Source organism: Corvus hawaiiensis, chromosome 8 (assembly GCF_020740725.1).
Source record: "Corvus hawaiiensis isolate bCorHaw1 chromosome 8, bCorHaw1.pri.cur, whole genome shotgun sequence".
Taxonomy (NCBI): Eukaryota; Metazoa; Chordata; class Aves; order Passeriformes; family Corvidae; genus Corvus; species Corvus hawaiiensis.
In genome coordinates this window covers 6,043,074-6,065,135 of record NC_063220.1, presented here as the reverse complement: position 1 = coordinate 6,065,135, position 22,062 = coordinate 6,043,074, and the positions used below count along the sequence as shown (strand labels likewise).

At 47.3% G+C, this 22,062-nt stretch overlaps 2 protein-coding genes across 5 annotated transcripts in view; one reads left to right on the top strand and one right to left on the bottom strand.

Annotated features, from left to right (window-relative positions):
• The first annotated feature begins 6,273 nt into the window (after positions 1 to 6,273).
• Positions 6,274 to 7,328, top strand: NANOS1 (nanos C2HC-type zinc finger 1). Its single transcript, XM_048310689.1, has one exon. It carries the CDS (start codon positions 6,360 to 6,362, stop codon positions 7,128 to 7,130), a length of 771 nt encoding a protein of 256 aa, XP_048166646.1. The 5' UTR covers positions 6,274 to 6,359; the 3' UTR covers positions 7,131 to 7,328.
• Positions 7,329 to 13,803: 6,475 nt separating this feature from the next.
• The window catches only part of EIF3A (eukaryotic translation initiation factor 3 subunit A), a 29,339-nt gene continuing 21,080 nt past the window's right edge, over positions 13,804 to 22,062 (bottom strand). Inside the window, exons 18-23 of one of the 4 annotated variants that reach the window (XM_048310687.1) lie at positions 21,782 to 21,870; positions 19,040 to 19,357; positions 18,480 to 19,009; positions 17,011 to 17,185; positions 16,402 to 16,571; positions 13,804 to 15,071 (exon numbers count right to left, since the gene is read on the bottom strand). In XM_048310687.1, coding sequence (XP_048166644.1) covers positions 14,830 to 15,071; positions 16,402 to 16,571; positions 17,011 to 17,185; positions 18,480 to 19,009; positions 19,040 to 19,357; positions 21,782 to 21,870 — 1,524 coding nt within the window. In that variant the 3' untranslated portion in view covers positions 13,804 to 14,829. Of the gene's footprint in view, positions 15,072 to 16,401; positions 16,572 to 17,010; positions 17,186 to 18,479; positions 19,358 to 21,781; positions 21,871 to 22,062 lie in introns of all 4 variants that reach the window. The other 3 variants (XM_048310686.1, XM_048310688.1, XM_048310685.1) reach the window with 3 other exon arrangements.

Below are 22,062 nucleotides of genomic sequence, written 5' to 3'. Positions count from 1 at the left end.
GTCCAAACCAGAAAACCTCTGATTTTTGCCAAACACATTGATTTGCCCTTCCACTTCCATGACCCTGCACAGGAGACAAGAAAGCAGGGGCAGCAGATGTAATCAGTGCAAACTCTTGGCCGCCCCCTTTAAGTAAGGAGGAGTTGCATCACTGATATTAAACAGGACTTAAATCTGCACTGCGAAACACCAGGACAACTTCCTGTGCTTTAAGAGCTCTGGGATCTCCTGAAATCTAACAAAAACTGCCAGCTTTGAGAAAAACTGCAGGTACTGTGGCAAGTCCTGCAATGGTAAGCACATACTTAGTGTTTGCTGAACTGGGGTTTCATTTATTATTACCCTGGAGTTAAAGGAAAGTGTGAAACAGCATTACCTGCAGGCAAAGCCAACTGACATTCCAAAATTCGATGTGTGAATCCAAAATACCCCCAAGAGGCACAAACCTGACACAGCTGCTGGGGCAGACTCTGACCGAGGCACATGATAACAACCTGCCAGCCACGATGAGCTCCAAATATGAACCCCTGGCTGCAGAGGAGTCCAGCAGCCTGGGATTTTAACCTCAGCATTTCCAAGTGCACAGGCCAGGTGACAGGGTAGTGTCAGCAGGTACAGACCATTGGCTGCAGCTGAGCAGCTCAGCCCAGACCAGAGAGCTCCTGCTCCCCAAATACTTGAGATCACAGAACGGTTTGGGTTGGAAGGGACTTAAAATCTCACTCCAACCCTCCTGCCACAGGCAGGGACACCTTGCACTAGACCGTGTTGGTGAGAGCCTCATGCAGCCTGACCTTGGACACTTCCAGGGATATCCAGAGATATTCAATAATAATAAAGTTCAGTAATATAGATTTAATTCAATTCACTACAAAATTGTAAAATTAACACACTTCCTGTGCCATTTGAGGCTCACAGGATCTTTTCAGAAGAACCTGGTTCTCTGTTTCAAATTGAGTCTGATTTGCTGAGGGAAATCTTATCTGACATTTAGGAACTGAAGCGCTTATAGCACTTATTACATTTCCCTGACATATTAATAAAATTCATAAACACAAACTGTTCTTCAACAAAAAAAGAACCAAACCTAGCTTTCAGTTTTCATAAAATTGTGTGATTGTCTCATAAACAGTATATATGAATTTCTGTGCCACTTTGACATCTCTCTCCATGAGCTAGTATATCCTCAGGAAAAATATGGTTCTGCTGATAAACATTTGGCTCTCGGCTTTTTTTGTGTCCTGCAGTAGTTTGGATGGGCAAGTCAAAACCCTGGCTGGTTGTCTATGACCTTTGCATTCTCCTTTAAATTCCATGCATTTGCAAGAGATGATGGAAGAGGCGATAGTGTCTACTGCTTATCAGCCACGATAATTAGATTAGATACATTTTTGATTGCAAAAATAGTCTTGTAATGGATTTTTTCTTTTTTTTCAGCTACTATTTCCATCACATTCAGCAGTGCTCTGAAGATTTAAAAAAGTCAGTGTCCAGGAAGCACTTTGTCTCCTTCAGCTGGCAAACTTTTTTGGGGGGAGAGGAGGCTCAGTTTCTCTTCTCTCTGCACTGTCAGCCCCCACAGCATGGAGTTTCTTCTCCTCCTCTTTGCTGTCAGCCCCAGAGAGGGCTCAGCTGTCCCCTCCAGCCCCCACACACCCCGCTACTGCTCCAGCCACAGCCAGGCTGATGCTGTCACATGGCAGTCCAGGCTCTGCTGAATGCTCAGCTTCAATTGCTCTTGGTTCAAGGTGCCATTGCTAGAGATAAAACAGGGAAAATGATGGCATTTTCCTGGAAATTCAAGCACCCAACAGTCAAGCAGAGCCACGTTTAGGTTGCCCATATAACTTTCTGCTGTGATGTGCACATTACTTACTTGATGACAATGATGTACTCTTGGAAGCACCTTTTATTTCCTGCTCTCAGCTCTTTCCGGTTGTCTACATGCAACCAGGCGGAGCAGCAGCTCTTACAGAGCTGGCTACAGCTGTATGCATTTTCAAAGGCTGAATCAAGTTGAGAGACAGCTAAAAATGCACCATGTCCCCCACCAGCTCTGCTTGCCTGGGTAAACATTTGCTGCAGTTGCCTGACGACTGTCATGTAACTCTAAAATGACTGATCTGGACAGTCACTCCTGCCCCCAGCGCGGTGAAAGTTGTGCTCTACACCCTGGAGAAGCTTGATATCCTGTAAAAGAAACACCTGATGTGTTTGGTTAATGCTGGAATAGCCCACTTGGCTCAGCACAGATCAGGAGAAGGTGAAATCACCACTGCCTCCTTTGCAGTCACATTTCTACCTCCTTGAAGGATCAGCTGCTTCCACACAACAAAAGCAAAAGCACACCTCCAAAGAAAGATTCCCAAAACCAAAGACATGTTTCACAGCCGGCTTTTACATCCCTAAACTTCCTCCCAGGGAGTTTTCTGCCATAAAAAGGGGCTAGGATAATTTCTTTATCCTTCTTACCAACACTGCCACGCCAGCTCAGGCCCTCCTTTTCCTGGAGTCTGGGAGACACCATGCCTGGGATCCCCCACCTTCCTCACACCACTGACACAGAGCAGAGGCTTCCTCCCCAGAACCCCCCACCAGCACAAGCCCTCATGCACCCGTCCCTTTTGAGAAGGGAAACACCAGAGAAAACACTTCTCCCACAGGCACATTGAACATCAGTGCTGGAGCCTCTGAGCAGACCCCAAGCTGCTTCCATGGCTTGTGTTTGTATCCTCCACTGAAACCTAACTCACCCCTGCCAGTCCCACCAGCTGCTTCCAATCTTCCAGGCAGGATTGCTCTGTGCTATAAACTTCAGCTTTCCAAACACGAGCATCATCTGTTAAGCCAAAAGCTTTAGATAGGATTCCTGAATGCTAGCCCAGGAGTCCAAGCAGCACAGGGCATATCTTCCCTGTGTCAGCAGACACCTAATGTATTTTTAGTGCTGTCAGAAACAAACCACTCCTTGATATTCCAGAGGGGGGGAAAAAATCTTCTAGAAGTGGTGGTGAAGCTAATATTTTAAAAGACCCTTCCGAGAACTTGCCAGCCTCCTGGGGGAGCTTGTCAACATCTCCCACGTTAAATGAAAGCCACTTTAAAATCCACAGGGGTTTTAAAGAAAAGCTGGAACATATCAAAGCTGCTGGGATGGCAAGCTTCATAACGTGCACAATACATCAACACTTACAGACAGTAAATCCTCCCCAGCCTCAGGGGAGCTCACAGCCCCCCAGAGTAAGCCCCTTCCTAATGTATCTCTCAAATGAACTGCTAATCTCCTCTCTAAACTTGACAGCTGTCCTGCATGCACTCAAACCCCTCTGTGCTTAATCCTTCTATCATTCTTGTTAAGTCGCTTGTTAGATCATTTTTGCTGTAATATGAAGAAAGACAATCTTTCCTCCAAACCCAAACAAAGGCCTCACTCACCTGCAGTTGGCGTGTCCATAGATTTCATACACATATAGATATATGTATGTGTCTGTGTGTATTCCCAGGAGCAATCTCGGGCTTTACAAATTCCTGTGGCCAGTGGGAACTCCCACACCAGTCCCCCCAAGCAGATTTCTCAGACCCTAGCAGATCTGATGGCTTCCTGTGCTCAGATCAGCTTGAATTTCTGACATGGTTTCTCGCTGCTCCAAGGGAGCAGAAAACTTTCCCCTTGGCTGGGCAGAGTTTGGCCCGTGGTGTTGAATTCACAGTGCCAACAGCTATTTGTCACTTCTGCTCCAGATGATAGTTTGCCAGGGTTGCTGTGGAGCCTTGCCACAAGAGCTCACATGAGACACCACCAAGACAGCTGTGGTCTCACACTGCCCAAGTCCTGACAAGGACTGCCTAAAGGGGAGTTTGGCATAGTCAGAAATAATCCCAACTTCCAGCTGAGGACAAAGCAGTAGTTTTTCATGCAGTTCTCAGTGTTTCAAATGAAGAACATTTCAAAGCACATCAAAACACCAATCCTTCCTAGAAGCAGCTACTTGTTCATTAGCTCTTCTTGACCACATATTTTGTTTACTGCTTGAAACTGATGAAGAGTTTCCCCAAGACATTCATTTGTTCCAATTATCAACAGTGGGATTCCCTGCTCTTGCACCAGCACTGTGACTGGGTGACCCCAATCAGCTGGCACGAGGTTGGTGCAAGTCTGACAACGCCTGACAGCTCTGCAGGGACCTAATGCCTGAGTGGAGCTGTTGAGTGCTCAACACCTGGAACATGAGGGTTCATGGCAAAAGTCTGGACAAAGAAAGCAATGAAATAACTTCTGCAACATACCTCAAACATGAGGCACATGAGCTCTGCTGAGCTGTTGGTCAAATAGAGGGTGCTGTTACCGTGGTGCTGGTGACAGGGGTCTATCCTTCACAATATTTTCCTAGTGAGGATATTTTTTATGCTGCTCCATGTTCTTCATCACTCCCTGCATTGGCAGTGAGGGGAACGGGACCCTTTTCCTCTCTGCCTGTAGCTACTTACACTGCTACATGTGATATGAAATTATTCACTCTGCCTCTTAAAACGTCTACAGAAGATGAGATACAACAATTGCTCCAGGAAGTGATGCTCAGCCACTCTGACTGATCACCCTGTGCCCTGTCACCCATCTGTTACCTCTGCCATTCGCTGCTGGCTGCAGTGCAAATCAGGCCCTGAAACACCACTGAGGAGAGCAAAGGTCTGTCACATAACTGTAGCTCGGAGATGAGCTCTGGGCTGAGCCTGACACCCCGTAACTGTGAAATGTCCCTGTGGTCACCCGGTGCAGAACCGTGTCCCACATGAGCACGCTCTGGAACAGGGCTTCCTCTGCAAATGTTTTCAGTACTGAAATGAGTCCCATTTTCCAACCAGAGAATTCATGCTCTGAAACACTGCTTCCAGCCAGCTCTGCTCCCTGCAGCCATCCTGATTGTTGCTTGGTCCTTGATACAACCACTTCCCAGGCACTTCATGCGGCTGGGGAGGCGTATCCAGCCTCGCAGCGCCGGAAGGCAGCCCCTTGGGAAGTATTCCTGATAGCTGAGCTTATGAAACCTGCCGATTTCAGATGCAAACAAAACACATTGGAAAGCTGCTTTACCCGCCAGAGGAACATCTGTTAGACTGACAAATCAGGGCCGTGCACAGGGGAGACAGATTTACTTCTGACAAAACTCCACCCACCCTGCTCAGCCCAGCAGCTCTCACCAGGGGCTGGAAATTAATAGGATCTTTGCATTGTCAACTCCTCTTGCTCAAACGGAAAAGCACACGTGATGTTTCCCAAAGGAGGATATGGTTTCTGGGTGGCCTGATGGAATGGGAACCATTAGGGGCAGCAAAGGGGACTTGCATCTCCCCACCACAGTCCCTTGTCCTGCAGCACAGCAGCTGCTCTGCGAGGACTGGCCAGAGGGGTGAGAGCTGGGCCACCAAAACCTGGGTTCACCAGGCTCAACAGGTGGGTGCTGCGGGACACTGCTGCCTGTCCTGCTGCCCAGGGTGCCTCTGCATCCACCCGCTGCAGACAGAGCACTCACAGGCACAGCACACTCAGGCCCATCCCTTTTTAGGGTTGAATATTCCAGACTGGTCCCCCATACCTGAGCAGCACTCCGGTGAGCGCATGTACCTCCACTCCAGTGAGGGCACGTACCTCACCTGAGACCCCAGAAAAACCACCTCTAATTTAACTAATTAAACCCCACTTACTAAGAGGGGTCCAAAGAAGAAATCACCTCTGCCCCACACAACTTACTAGCACCAAAGGGAAGGCACCTGCTGCCCTCCACGAGTTTACAAGGCTCCAACCTCTTCCCACTCGTACAGCACTGAACTTGTTCTGTCCCCGCATCGCTCTGCTGCAGGCGGAGACCCCTCCCTGCCAGTGCCGGCACGCTCGGAGCGGCACCGCTCCTCCCCGGCGGGCCCGTGCCTTGTCGGGTCCGGCTCACACGGGCCGCTCCGGGTCGTCCTGCGGCTCCGATCCCGACGTTGATCCCGGTCCTGATCCTGATCCTGGTCCCGATCCCGCTCCCAATTCCAATTCCAATTCCGCTCCCGCTCCCAATTCCAATTCCGCTCCCGATCCCGATCCCGACCCCAGGCCGCCGCACCTGCCGGACAGGAGCGCGCCCCGACCGCGGCCGAGCCACGCCCCCCTGCGCTGCTCAGCCAATGAGCGCGAGGAGGCTCTGGCCATCAGCCAATGGGAGCGCGGCAGCCGCGCCCCCGCCCCCTATTTGAGGGGCTCCGCGCGGCCGCGCGCTCTCACAGGCGGCGGCGGGAGCGGGCGGCGGGAGCGGCTCCGGGAGCGGACGGTGCGCCCGGCGCTGCCCCGCACCGCGCTCGAGGGAGGGGCCGCTCCCATGGAGGCATTCCCGGGCACCAAGCTGGAGCAGCACCGGCACCTCCCGCCCGTGGAGTGCCTGCCGGGCGCCCGCTACGGCGGCCGGAGCCACAGCGCCTGCGGGAACGTCTTCAACTCCTGGAACGACTACTTGGGGCTGGCCACGCTCATCACCAAGGCCGTGCGGCCCGGCAAGGGCTTCGGCGCCGAGCCTCCCTCGGTGGTGGTAGCGGCCGCCGTGCCGCCGGCCGAGGAGGAGGAGGAAGAAGAGGAGGAGGAGGAAGAGGCGGCGGGGCCGTACTTCGAGGGCGCGCTGGACTTGCACGACCTGGACCTGTGCGGGCATCACCATCACCACGGCGAGGGGCTGCTGGAGGAGCGCTTCGCCGACTTCAGCCCCTTCCCCGGGCGCGGCGGCCCCGCCGCCGTGGTGTTCGACTGCTCGGGGGAGCACTCGGGCCGGGAGGGTTCTGCCCACGCCTGGGGCGGCGTGGTGGTGGCGGGGCGGCTGCCGGCGCACCCGCGGGCCGCCTCCCGCCTGCTCAAGCCCGAGCTGCAGGTCTGCGTCTTCTGCCGGAACAACAAGGAGGCGGTGGCCCTCTACACCACGCACATCCTCAAGGGACCCGACGGCCGCGTCCTGTGCCCGGTGCTGCGGCGCTACACCTGCCCTCTCTGCGGCGCCAGCGGCGACAATGCCCACACCATCAAGTACTGCCCCCTCTCCAAAGTGCCGGCGGCCCGGCAGCTCCGGCACGCCCGGACCGCCCTGGGCAGGAAGGGCCGCTAGCGGCCGGGACCCCCGGGTCTCGCCCCGTGCCCTGGGGCGGCCCCGCTCCCTGCCCCGCTGACACTGCCCCGGCCCCGGGGCGGCCGCTGCGCGCTGGACCGCGCGGAGCCCGGCGCCGGGCCCGGGGACTGCGCGGCGGAGATGCGCTGTGTTTGTTTATTGTAAGAAAAAAATATATCTATATGTGATTTTTACGGAGACGGCGAGATCTGACTGGGTGGATGTCCGCGGAGGGGGGGAGTCCGAGGGTTAAACCCACGGCCGGGGAGGTGGCGGGGGTCCCCGGGTGCCCGCGGCGGGGCAGCGCCGCCCTCTGCCGCCCGCCAGCCCCGGCTCTGCCCGTCCCGAGCGCTCCGTGCCGGCGGGACATCGGGCGCGAGAGCTGTTCTTAATTGCCAGTTAATAGCAGGGTATTTAATTAGAGTACAACCCTCCGCCTTTCAGCTCTTAAAGCAAACATCCGAGCGATTTCCTTTGCCGGTTTTAAAACCGGTAAGCAAATCGCGATCAAACTTGCCTTCGGAAATTAACACCTGCTTCCCGAAATCGCAGCATCCGAGCTGGTGCGGTGCCCCGCCGTCACCGTTCCTCTCGTGGGTACCGATGGCGCTGGTCTCGCAGGTCCCCGTGTCGAATACTCAGCTTTAGGGAAGGTCTGAGAGGAGAAAACACCCAAGTGTGTGTATGAAAACGTGATGATTCTGGGCCAGGGTGCAAACGGAGCCCTTTCTGCTGACAAAAAGGCAGTAAGAATGACAAGAGAGCAAGCTTTAGTGCAGCTGTGTTTGTGGTGGAGAGTGAGACCTGGACATGAAAAGAAAGAGACCTGAACAAAGCAGAAAGCTGTGACCATAGGAGAATGGAAGAAAGGGAGGTTGTGTATTTTCAAGAGTTCAGAGAATGTGGCTTTAACTCTTTGCAAGTAAAAGAGATCTATCGATGTGGTTAACAAATATTCTTAACACTACACTGACTGTACAAAGCATAAGGATTAGGCTGGAGTCCTGGACCACACTGGGTGATGGCAGTTCCTGGGTACTGAGTATCAGCCAGGGCTATATCACTTCTAATCCCCAAGAGAAGATAAATTGCCTTTTTGTGTGTGTGTGTGTGACCCAGAGGTAGGACAAGGAGCAGCAGCAGTTTGTGGTTTAAGAGCCCTCTGGAGCAGAAAGATGGGTGCTGGAGTTTTCGGTGCAGAGGGTCATGCTGCTGTGTGTAATCCACACTTGTGTGGTTTCCTTTTGAACAGCTGCTCAGCAGGGTGGGAGATGGGGTCAGGAGAGCAGGACAGTCAAGAATGGAGTCAAAACATGTCTGGGATGGGCTGGGGATGAGGATCCAGGGTTCATTATTCATTGCTGCTATTGACTCGCAGCCACAGCAATTAGGAGGGAGAAACTGATTTTGTGTGGAAGTGTTCCCTTAAATCTCCATCAGATGGCTTCAAAGATGGTGTCAGGTCTAATTACCAAATGCAGTGGGGCTTGCATTAAATAACACAGTGGCTGCAGCTACCCTTGTGCCAGCCTCCCTCTCCTTGTGCTAAATACATTACATTTTGTCTCTTGCTCTGTGGGGAGTGCACCACGGGCTCTTCTAAGCTGTTAGAAGTTAGATGTGTTTGGTTTTGTGATTCCTGGTCCACATAGGTTAAATCTGTGTCCACCACACATTAGAATCAAGCTCAAGTGTGATGCTGTGGGAAGAGTTTTCTTCTGTACTTTTGTTACCTCCTTGTGGGAAGTTTGAAGATCCTTATATACATTTTAATGCAGTTGACTGTTACTGGACACAAAAGCAAGAAAGATCAAAGAAAATCTGTCTCGGGTGTTTTCTGAGGGTTAACTGGCCGGGCTGGATTGGAAGTGTTTGCCATGTCCCTGCCCCACCTCTCCGGTCTTTACATTAAGTTGCTGTGCAGTACCAGCCCTATTGCAATGCCTGGAAATCACTCAGGATAACAGCAGATCCTGTGTCTTGGACGGCACTGGCCTTCTGCAGAGCCTGTGTCAGAGGAAAACTTGTATCCACGGCCTGTGCTGCTGCCTGTTGCTCCTGGTTCTGTTCTCTCTACTTGCAGCCTTGCTCTGGAAAGGCCAAGAGCTGCCTGTCGTCGCTGCTCCCCAGCATTAGGCATCTCATCAAAGGCTTAACAGGTAAAGTGGAAGAGTAACAGCTTCGAGACCAATTGGGGGTGGGGGAGGCAAAAAAAAAAAAACCAACAGACCTCAGACTATTGCAGAAGGATGACGAGATTCAGCAAAAGACAGCCTGACAGCAAGGCTCTTCAGTTACTTTATGTAATCATTCAACAGGACAATTTGCCCTTTAAAGACTTACAAGTGTGAGTCTGTTAACAAAGACCAAACCTTTAAGGATATTTTGATTGGGTTTTTAAAGTAAGCTTCTGTGATTTCTGGCACACCAGCACGCTCCTTGTGGCACTGAGTGAGCAGAAACATGCTTGTTCTTGGTCACTCTGAAAAGGTTATTGCAATAGATAGTGTTTGTATTGCTACTTTGACTCTTTAAATACTGGGAACCATTTGCATTGGTAATTTAAATTCTAGGAACAGCAAAAAGCTTAATCTGAAAGCAGCCCAGGTTAGAGCTGCATTATGCTCCACAGAAGAGGTCTATGAAAAGTGAGGTACTATTTTCACTCTTCTACGGGTATTGGCAAATCAAAATATTATGGTCACCTGTTTAAACCAAATACTGTATCTTCAGAGAACTGCTTCATTACAGGGAAATATTCCTGTGCATGTAAGTGATAGAATCTTTTCTATAGTGATATTCTGGCAAGAGGAGTGAACACAATACTGGATAATCATCCTCTGCTGGTACTAGTCTTGGTAAAAAGCAAGCTACTTCTAATTAGAAACTACTTTCAAATGTATAGATAACTTGGTTCAGCTGAAGTCAGGTAAGTCTGTCCCCATCTTTAGTGGAAATTTTATTTGGGCAGGTTGCTCTCAGTCTGCTGACCAGTGCCTCAGGTAGCTGCCTAGGACCAAACCACAATGGCTATAAAATGTCTTTTTTTTTCTTTTACAGTGCCAGTTTGACCCACCAGATATATAGATTAATTTTTGCTGGAGATGAGTTGCTAAGAGTTGCATGGGGAGGAAGGTAATTCTAAAATGCCTGTTGCCTGGACAAAACAAATGATATACTAAAAATGGAACAAGGTTTAGCAAAGCCGGTAGATTGTCCTCCTGCCCAAGAGAGAAAGGGCTAACAGAGCTTAAAGTGCAGCAAGGGAGGTTTTGATAAGCAAAATGCAGTGGAATAGTTTGTAGTTAAATGCATTACTTTTATTTAAGAGGAGGACCAGGCAAAGTGTAGAGCATTTCAGTTCAAGCTGGTCCTGCCATGGCAAGAAAGGAAGAATTGGGTGGTTTTGTTATGCCACTTGTGTGCCTGCTTCTTGCAATGCTGCAGTAAACCCCAGGATGGGCTCTAGTGCCCGAAGAACAGGTAAATTTTGGATCTTGCATTTCACTGACCTAATGCCTGCCCTTTGTAGGCTGACACCATCCAGCCGTGCCCTTTAGGTACAGGAGGAAAACTTGCTTACATGCAGCAGTTCCTGCCAATGACGGCAGCCCAAGGACAGTGAAACAACAAAGATACATTTCATTTACAGCAAGACAAGCCTTCCATACCCTTGCTGTCTGAGATATCTCCTGGCTGCCTACCAGCCCACCCTAACATCCTCCTGGCCCTCCTCATGGCCTCATTGAGGCCACCAAGATTATGACATGTCCTGGGCTGCAGTTGTGGCTGTGCCCAGTCAGGAGTGACACCACTGCACCCTGACAGTTCTTATAAATAATGATTTTGTAAAAAAAATTATATCAGTTTTTATAAGTAAAGCACTTATAAAGTTTAAAATGCCAATTATGCCCTCCTTCTGCTGAGAACCCTGATGGTCGTCACTCCTGCCCATGGGCTGGGTCAGTCCCTGGGCTGCTCCTGGAAGGAGCAGCACTTTTCATACCTGACACTGCCTTGCTGGAGATTTGTTTTAATCCAGCAACATCTGCATCCATTCAAACAGCAGCAGCCTTTCGGTCTGCCTTCTAAATACAGCCTGTGACAGCTTGTATTCTTCTAAGGTTCACTGAAAATTTTAGCTGTTTAACTGAACATGACTCAAACAAGGCAAAGATTGACACAGAACTCATTTGGCTTCATCAACATTTTCAGGCAACCAAATTTTGTGCTCATGTTTAATGATGGCAGGAGGCGGAGGTTTGAGCTGTTTGATTTGGTCAGTAGAGGTTTTTGATCACTGTCAGTATTGTGTCTAAACTGATCAAGCAATGAAATAAACACACTGGCATGTCTGCAAAGCTCACATCTCCCCAGCCTCTTCTCAAGCTGCCCAGTCCTTAGAATGACAACATTATCGTGATCTCAAATAAAGGAAATTAATAACCCAGATTGGGAAGCAGAGCTGTAGCCGGTGCAGGGATCACTAACATTCATCCCTGTGTGAAAGTGTCTTTGTATGGATACAATTAAAACTATGGAACTGAAGGTATAATCACTATTTACATATTGCAAAGGCTGGAGAAGGACAAATGTTGTGCCCATCTTTGAGGAAGGCTGGAAGGACCATCTGAGGAAGCACAGGCCACGTGATTATCCCAGTCCCTGGGAAAATCAGAGGAAGTCCTTTCAGAATGCGTTTTTGGGGACATACAGAAGACAACTGGGAACAGCCAGAATGGAATTACTGAGGGTAAACCATGCCTGGCTCACCTGCCTTCTATAATAAAGTATCTTTGTGGACAAGGGAAGGAGCACTGGATGTTCTTCCCCTTAACTTTAACAAGGCTTTCAACACTGTCTCACACAATATTCTTGCACCCAGCTCAGGATGCTACAGCCCACATAACAAAGGGGGCAGAAAAACTGGCTGGATGTCCAGGCTCAGCACCTTGGTCAATGGGCTGGGCTGGAGCCATCCTCCAGGCCTTGGAGGCAGCCACGGGCTGACACTGAAGTGGGAGTTCCAGCCCACACCCCTGGGACAGGGCTGCTGGCCAGAGGGATGGACAGGAGCCTGGTGAATTCAACAGGGAGCAGGGCAGGGGCTGCCCAGCCAAAGAAGGAGCCCTTGCAGTGACACACTGGGGGCTCAAATGCCTCTGGGCCCTGGCAGGGGAAAAGGTGAGCACGAGCCAGCAGATCCCAGGCTGTTTGAGCTGGACACTGAACTGTTTGGGCCTGAATCCCCAGCCTGTAGAAGGGAAGAGTATCCCCTTCAGCTCATCTCATCTTTCTTGTATGCTGTTTGGGGTTCCATTCCCCCCATACAAGGACATTGCCAAAGCTGATTGAGTTCAGCAGAGGGCCAACACAGTATTCAGGGGCTGGAGCACATGCCTGGGAAAAAAGGCTGAGGGGGACAGGGCTTGTTCAGCCTGAAAGGAGGAAGGGGTTTGGGGGAGACCTCACAGCAGCCAGCCATTTTCTACTAGGAAGCTACCTGGAAAATTCCAGCTTTCCACAGTAGTGCAGAGAGAGCAGAGAGACACAGGGTAGAAGCCAAGAGAGGCTTAAACTTTCTGAGAACCACAAAAATGACCAGAGAGCTAAAGCACCTCCCATTAAGGAAAGGCTGAGAACCTGGGGTTATTCAGCCTGGAGAACAGAAGGTGTCACAGAGCCCTAATTGTCGCCTTGCAATCCTTGGAACGGGGCCTGTAAAAAGCATGGGAACAGATTTTCTGGCAATTTTGTTTTTTTTAAAACCAGTCAGATGTTGGTTTTAAACTGAAGGATGGTTGATTTAGATTTAAGAGGTTTTCTAACAGTGAGGGTAGAAAACACTGGCAGAGGTTGTCCACGGAAAGAGTGGATGCCCCAGGCCTGGAAACATTCAAGCTCTGAGCAACGTGATCGAGTTGAAGATGTCCCTGCTCATTGCACTTGATGTTTGGACTGGATGACCTTTGAGGTCCCCTTCAACCCAAACCATTCTGTGACTGTTTTCCAATCTGGAGCCAGTCAAACACTGGAAGAGGCTTCCCAGAATAGTTGTGCAGTCCACAGTCTTGGAGGTCTTCAAAATCACACCGGAGAAACATGGTTCTAAGTGACACAGGAATTTCACAGCCAGCAGTGAAGCGAGCTCCTGGGTCCCTTTTGACAGCACTGATCTGAGCCACAGAATGCAAAGACAGCAGGAGGTGGCTGAAGAACAGCAGCACCCACTACTCCAGATCCAGTCAGCACTGTTACTGGATGTTCTCTAGTTCCAGACTTTATGGGACTGTATAAACAACAAAAAACACAGTATTTTTTTTTAATGCTTGGAAAATACTATTGCTCTGAAGGAGTCCTGTGACTCAACCAGCAATGAAATGAAAGGATCCAAAGACACAAAAATCAAGCCCTCAGAAGATGGCTCTGAGAACAAGTTTTTCCCAAGAAAACTACTAGCCCTGGATAACCCAGAAGAGGGCAGGAAAAGGACAAGAGGAGTATTACTTCTGTTCACACACCAGGTTTCTCAGGGAGAAACTATCCCAGGTGTTCTCACTTTCTCCTTCAGCTGGTACAGAATAGGTCTGAGAACAGAAAAGGGTTGTTCAACAGCTGTTCTTCATGAACACATGGTGCAGGACTCACTAAAAAGTCAAGACACTGCAGCAGCTAATTCCTTAAGTTGTTTATTTATCATTGAAGAAACACACAGCAGCAAGTTCTGTGTTGGCTTCAGTGTGACCAGATTATTCCTCGTTGTTACTGCACCCCAGCTTTGAAGTCAACACAGCCATTACTACAGATCACTTTTTTGGAAAGGGAAAGAATTGACCCTGAAGACAAAGAATTGGAGGGGGAAATAGAACAATTTCTCCAAAACCACACATTTTAAATATGACAATATTTATAAATCCTTGAAAGGCATGAATTATCCAGTAATGGAAAAAGCAGTTATGATATTGGCAACAGAAAGTACATAGCCATATGCTTACCAAAACACTGAAATTGTAAAAGCTGCAAGTTTGATTTGAACACTGCAGCAGTGTGTACATTACTGGAACAATGACTGCAAAGTGGCCTCAGAGGCATTATGGATTCAAGTAAATCTACAGAAAATATCCCAGTGTAGCTAATTCACAATGTTTATTGTATTCAATTCAAATTTAAATAACTTACTGAATTTAGATAGTGATAAAGTATCTCAGAAACCACTTGCCCTCCAAGATACCTATGTAAAAGAGGGCTTTTCTATTTTTTTGGCTAATTATGCAAATTCTTTTAGCTCTGCTTTTTCAATAATTCCACTGTGTGAACAGAGGCGTTTTCAAATTCATGTCCTGTGACAATAATACCCCATTCCAAACTAAGAAAGACTAAAAATAAAAAGGGCAGCCTGTTTTGGTGCAAGAGAGAAGCTGTACTGAAGACAGCTGTTGCGCTTGCTTCTTTTTATTTTAGCAACAAATGACCCATGAAATAAGCATCATTTGAAATTTCAGAAACTGGCATTCAATTTCCAACCTTCTGCTGTGAGTTTTGTGCATGATCAATCTATATGAGTAAGTAATTCATGCTTTCATGTTACCTCAAAACATTGGTTAAAGAATTCCAATTCAGAATGTTTATAAGCACAAATATAATCTGTGGATTCGATCAAATCAAAGCTAAAACATTGGTTAAACTCTGCGATTCCCACTTAACGTCGTACAGTGGTCCACCCTTCCTCATCTGTCTCGTTTTTAGTGCGGCGTACGGGCTCACGCTCCTTCTCTGTTTTCCAGGATCCTTTCTCCTTCTCCCCATCCCTTTCCCGCTCTTTGGATGCTGCTGGGGGAGCAGAAGCTGGAGGAGCAGCAGGAGCAGGGGCTGACCGCCGCACCGGTTCCCGTTCCTCCCCGCGCTCTTCCCTCCTGTCGTCAGCGCGTCGCCACGAGCTCGCTACGGCACAGGAAGAAATAAAAACAACTCAGTCGTGCTCCACCAGCAGCCTGCAAGAGTTCAAACAAACAGCCCCAACCCTGGCAGTGGGAGTTACTGATCCTCAGCCCTGCCAACAGGGAATACGATGACAACAGCCAAACACACGTTTTGATTTTATAGGGAAGAACAGCAAAACTACTCAAACCTCTTCTCAGATTTGGGATTGTGGTGAGCAAGCCCAGTGTCATCTTTAAAATGCATTAACTGCAGTAAGAATGTTCTACTGATGTACACAGTTTTAGGATGCTGTCATTGTCAAAAATATATACCATTATTAGCAGAATTAAAACACAAAAGTGTCCCCTTAGAAATGACTGAACTCTGAAAACAGAAAAATCCTTACTTAGGAACACTTGTGGAAAATGTTTAGGTGTTTGCTGTTAGGAAATTGCTCTTCACTCTACTGGAATCAGAGGTAAAATGGTACTGAATTACATGACTCCACTGGTAACAGCATCTACCACCCTTTACTGTAGGAAAAACAGTTCAATTCCACCAAAAAGAATGTTAAGAGTTCCATCCCACCTCTGTGTGAACAAAGCTGTGGCAGATGCCAAGAAGTCAAATACCAAAACATCTTGATATATTAAAAAAAAATCTCCACACTGAGAACATTCTGCTTTTCTGTCAGCAGCAGTCCCTCATATGATCCCATGTTCTGTTCCAGGCTGCTCCCAAGTGCAGGAACACCCACATTTGGGGAAGAGATAAAATGAGATTCTGAACGTAAGAAACCAGAATTGGAAGATGTGGTGGTCCCTCCAGCCTAAATGGATTTCCTGTTACTGTATTTTTAGAACATAGCAAAGGATTAATAAATATACAAAATTAACACAGGTCTGTAATCAAAACAGGTTATTCGTCAAAATTAATACCATTAATAGTGTGAAACCCATAAGGCCTCATTCAGAAGTATTTCCCTCACATTTTAATGGTTTTAAGGAAAGGCCAGAAATTACTTTTCTGGGATGTCTGTCCTGATAATCTAAACACAAAGACTTCATACACCCAGAACATAATCCTATGAGAAGTGCATACTTGAAATGTTATCCTCCTGCTGTAGATGTGAAATGCTACTAAGATGGAAAAGAACACAACTACGAATAGTTAAGACTCGCTAAAGAATTCTCAATTACGCCAAAGGTGCTTTTTATTATTTTGTTTATGGAAAGGCAGTTTAAATAGCTGAAAATATAACCTATTCCCATGTGACCCCCTCCCAGCACTGTCAGGAAGAGGGAGGCTCTATGCTGGATGGAGGACTTTAGGGACACTGAAATGAACCTACGCTCTTCCCGCTCGGATCGGAGGGGTGGCCCTCTCCTGAGGGGCGGCTCCCTGTCATCGCCACGTCGGTCTCTCATGTCACGACCACCTCTGTCCCACTCCTCACGACGACTTGAATCCCTCCAGCTGGAAGTTTCCTCAGCTGGCCCTCTCCTCCAACCGCCGTCATCCCTTTGGCCATGCAAAACATAAAACTAAATGTTAAGGTTTTTACCTTTGCTATGGAAAGGAGCAGTAATATATCACAACACAGATATTTACAGACCCAGTGGGTGTCTATTTAACATACTTCCAAAACTGGTTTTGTTTTTCTGGTGCCTAATATGGAATTCTCTTGATAACAGGATAAAAATAAAAATTTAAAAGCATTTTAAGCATTTTGAAATTCCTCCTATACAGAGAAACAGATAACATCATCCTAAAAATAACAAACCAAAAAGGCCCAAAAATGCCCTTAATCCATTTGCTGCCCTAAAGTGCTTAGTTTCACACGAACCAACCCTTGCTCCTTTCACTCAGCAATTCCACATTATTTCTGTATCAGCAGGGCCCTTTTTTTTTTTTTTTTTTGCAGAAACATTCTGGAAGTACTTAAACAGAGAAGTCAGACCTGGGACGCCTGAAACGATCATCTCGATCAAAATCTCTCTCCCTGTCAAATTCCCGCTCCTTCTCATTTTCATCCCGATCTTTGTCTCGATCCCATTCACGGTCTCCTGAAGGTCTGGAGTCTCGGGGAGGGCCCCAGCTGTCCTCACGAGCCTTCTCTCGTTCTCTCCACCCCCCTGGAAGAAAGAAACGAGGAGTCAAAGGAATTTGTGACTGACCTCTTATCCCTCTTGTGGACAAAGAACCCTTTGCTTCTGTCACAGAAACTGGTTCTTCAAGTTTTGACCCGAGGATCCAGCTCAAGATGTCTGTAAGAAGTTTGCACATTGAGTGGGAACCACAGAGAAGACACTGTGCAAGCTGCTAAACGTAAAGCCAGCAATGCACAGCTCCTGTCAGGGCTGCCAGGAACAGTCCAGCAGAGCTGGTTGCACCCAGCAGTTTTCAGCCAGAAGCCACAAGGGTCTGGTGCAAAACAAGTGCAAGAAGAAGCAAAGGGTGTAGCTTACACAGCAGATTCCTTTGTGAAAATCTACAAGTGAGGAGATTTTAAGCAAGCAGATTTTTAAAGAAGTTACTGCTTTTTAAAGCACTACTTTAACATATGAGTGTTGTTACCATCCCCTTAACACAGTGCACCCTGAAATACTGCTCAGTTATTTATGAATGGGAGTTCTTTCTTATGCAGCCTGCTTTGGCTTTAAATAGGAAAACTGGAGTGCAAGTTTTGATATTTATGGTAAGTTTTCTAAAGGTTTGGATTACAGAATTAGTGTCTATGAAAGTTGGTGTGGTGCCTGCCAATACGTAAGTGTAAAGAGCCAGGAAATCAAAATCATATCTAACATTTAAACGTCATCAACAGTTCTGAAAAGAATCAGAAACAGCTCTAGACACCATCAATGACACTTAAGAATAGAAATAAAGAATACAAGAATAGTATAATTCAGTTTTTAAGAGACCTCAGGTCATCTAATCCAAACTCTGCTCTAAGCTGGACTTTCAGGAAGAGTTAAAAACAAAAACGGAATGTTAATAACATTATCTCTGTACACATAGAAAGGGCTTATCAAAACCAGACCCACTTGAATGAGGTATCAAAATCCTCCTTTAGAAAGAGATTAACTTCAGACACATAGAAGAGGTAGGGAAAGAGTCCAAGGTGTGCTAATCTAGCGAGAATGTTTCTCTCGCAGCAGAGCATTCAACTCGTATATTTTGGTTTGGCACACAGGGAAGTGACCGGTGTTAGTGTGTGACCTTTAGGTATCTTCCAGACAAGCAATTGTTTTGTAATTTAACCAAATTAAAAGGTTTAATTATACTAAGTAGAGGAGTGTCCACATTAGCCAAATTAATCTAGATGTTTTCAGAGCTCATTCTCCCATCTCTGGCATCAAGTACATTACATCCATTATCTACGAGGTTAACACACTTTGGAGGGAAGGTTATTATATTACTGTATTTTACCTGGTTTACCAAAGGGTCTCCAAGGACCTGGCCTTGAGTCTTCACCCCCACGCCACGGGCCTCTGTCATCATCTCTTCTGGAGAGCCTGTCATCGTCCGCATTCCGCCAGGGTCCCCTGTCGTCATCCCGCCGGGCCATCCTGTCGTCATCCAGCCCACGCCGAGGCCCTCTGTCATCATCCAGCCCGCGCCGAGGCCCCCTGTCGTCATCTGCAGCCCGCCAGCTGCCCCTGTCGTCATCCAGCCCACGCCTGGGGGGCCTGTCCTCATCCAGAACCCGGCGGGGTGGCCGGTCATCATCCAGCCCACGCCGGGGCCCTCTGTCGTCATCTGCCGCGCGCCAGCTGCCTCTGTCATCGTCCAAGCCGCGCCGGGGGGGCCTGTCATCATCCAGGGCACGTCTGGGTGGTCTGTCGTCATCCAGGGCACGTCTGGGAGGCCTGTCGTCATCCAGGGCACGTCTGGGAGGCCTGTCGTCATCCAGGGCACGTCTGGGGGGCCTGTCGTCATCCAGGGCACGTCTGGGAGGCCTGTCGTCATCCAGGGCACGTCTGGGGGGCCTGTCGTCATCCAGGGCACGTCTGGGAGGCCTGTCGTCATCTGCAGCTCGCCAGCTCCCTCTGTCATCATCCAAACCACGCCGGGGCGGCCTGTCCTCATCCAATCCACGTCTGGGGGGCCTGTCCTCTTCCCCTTCTCGCCTTGGAGGCCTGTCCTCATCCCCTTCCCGTCGAGGTGGCCTGTCCTCTGCTGATTCCAGAGGACGCTCCTTTTCATCTGCAGGACCACGCCGGGGCAGATCATCCCCTCGCCGAGGCAGATCGTCCCCTCGTCGGAAAGGTCTTTCATCATCTCTGGGATCTCCTCGACGCCAGTCTCTATAAAACCACAGGGAACGAGTGAGAAGTGGAAGGTGACATCCAGGAAAGCTTTACATCAACAGTATCAAACCCCTCAAAGCCATTTCTGACTGCGCCCACTTGGCGAGTGGTTCCAAACACAGTATGCAGTTTCAAAACACACCTTCTAATGCCCTTCATTGCTATGGGAAAGCAGTAGGTCACTGTCCCTACAGCTTCAGTAAAGACTAAGCAGTTCATCATCTCCTTCAAAATTACAGTTTGGACAGTCCCCTGTTGGTTATCTGCTGCAACACAACAGAGAAGAGGGTTGGCTTCTACACCAGGTGACAAACTTCAGTGAAGTCTGAAAGAATCAGTATTAAATAATGCCACAACCATCAGTTAAGTATGCCCCTTCTCCAAGCACATGCCACCCTTACACACCATTTAGTCTACTGTCTACAGGATTTTACACATACATTTAGACCATAAACCCTGTTTTTGTCATCAGATTAATTTCTTTATTTCAGGAAATTAACCTTCCTCAGCAATAATAAAAAAGAAACAAGGAATAGAACATCACAGAAATGTATTGGTACCTGCTTCCTGGCACAAGAAGAGAAGCTGCACTGGGGTTGAGTCTCATGGATTAAAAAAAACCCCAAAACATAACAAAAAGAACACCCCAAGGTTTAGAGATCCACTATGCTACTAAAATGTAAACAAAACCCAGCAATGACTTGCTACAAAACAACAGATGTAGGACTTGAAGAGGTGAGAACAAAGAGATAACAGTTTGTGACAACTCAGAGTCTCAAGAATTTTGAGGAATTGTGAGCAGTGCATTTCCTGGGTTTGGAAGAATAAGGGAGAATGCAATTATCATTGATCTGTGAGGTAAAAACCAAGCCATGGAGATTGTTAATTTCCATTTAGAGTCAAATTGGATAATCTTCCCCTTTGAAAAATCTGATTATTTTGCCATAAAAGACATGTGGAAGATTGGTTATAATGTTTATCAGATGAACAAGTATTTAATTCATTCAGATACCATTTCAGGGTCTTAGGATTTTTAAATCTATTTAAACTATTACTTTTAAACTACCACTACTCTAATCCATTTCTAGAAAAGCTGAATGAGAAATGAGTAAGACAAGCTGTATCACTCTGTGTGGAAAAAAAAAATCCATTGATGCATACAAATAAGTGCATTAAACACTTCACAAAATCACAGAATGGTTTGGGTTGGAAGAGACCTTGAAGATCATCTCATTCCACCCCCTGCCACAGGCAGGGACACATCCATTATCCCAGGTTGCTCCAAGACCCATCCAACCTGGCCTGGAACACTTCCAGGGATGGGGCAGCCACAACTTAGGCAATATGTGAGTAGTGAAAGGCTTCACCCAGGAGTTTCATCCACTTGTTAGATTCTGCAGTTCACGAGAAAAGTGGATCACTACCAGGAATGGCAACACAGCTTTTAAGGAAAGATGGAATTCCATTTTGTTTATCAAGAGATCACACCCTTCTAAAACATTGTAAGAAATTACTACAGAGAGAAAGAGTCAATTAATTTGCTTCCACTGGAGTCAGAGTGAGCAGTAATGGATTTAAATTGCTTACTGGAAATTAGGCTTAGACACTTATAAAAATCTATATACCTGCAAGGCTAATTAAGCAATAAAACATACTGCCAATTGGAACCAGCAGTGTTATCTCCATCAGCACAGGCTTTTAAGAACAACTAGATGTGCACCACCCGAAATATTTTTAGCTACAGCTCATCCTGATGTGGAGCAAAAAAATGGACAAATGTTAAAAATCTTGTTTTCTACAATTGTATAAACACTGTTCATTATTAATAAACATATCCAAAATAGATGTAAACAAGTGTGAATTTATTTTTATTTTTAAATCCAAAGTAGCTTCAGAATATTCTTCCTTCAGAAATCTATTCCTCCCTGTTCAACACAGTTCTTCAGAACTTAGTTTAATATATGGCATGTTTTCTGCTCTGTGATTCACTCTGGGACTTGCATAGTTACTGTCAGTTTTCTAGATGGAAAATCTCAGAATTTCATCATCCAGGAAACCTGCATTTGCTTGTCATCCTTCCCCATTCTGTATTTATAGCACTGACACCAATGTTTGAGTGGGAGAGAAATTGTTAATTTAAAAAGGAATCCAAGTAAGCAAGTTGTTTATCACACACAGAAGGTGTCTGCTTGCCTTCACATATCTAAGCCAAATAAAACAGGAATGTTATCTGAGCATGGTTCCAAGATAAAACCTCTCTCTCATTCCGAGATTCTTACAAAGCAACTTTTTAATAGAAGGTAATTTTCAGAGATGTAAAGGCACAAGATAATTACTCAGGGCAGCTTTAGCAGCAGCAACAAAATGGGAGTCTCCATACTTTGATCCCAATATAACTGGGGCTAAGTAACCCCTGATTACCTCTCCACTGGTGCTCGACGCCACTCAGATTCCGGCTCACCACCTCTTCTCCAGGAGCTTTCAGACTCCCTGTCACCCCAACGAGATTCCTGCGTGTCAAAAGAAATTAGGAACATTCTCTCTGAATACTTTAAAATGAAGATATTCAACATATAATTTACTTTTGAGCATGTTATGCCATTAAAAACTCACTTGTCCCACTGTAGAACACTAAACTATCAGGAGTTTGAGTAACTAAAGCGTGGTTTTAACTGACTTTATTGTTTCTGGAAGAGTTGAAA

Bases quoted from the DNA above. Each gene is read 5' to 3' on its own strand.
- NANOS1 (XM_048310689.1), top strand. From the start codon at position 6,360: ATGGAGGCATTCCCGGGCACCAAGCTGGAGCAGCACCGGCACCTCCCG.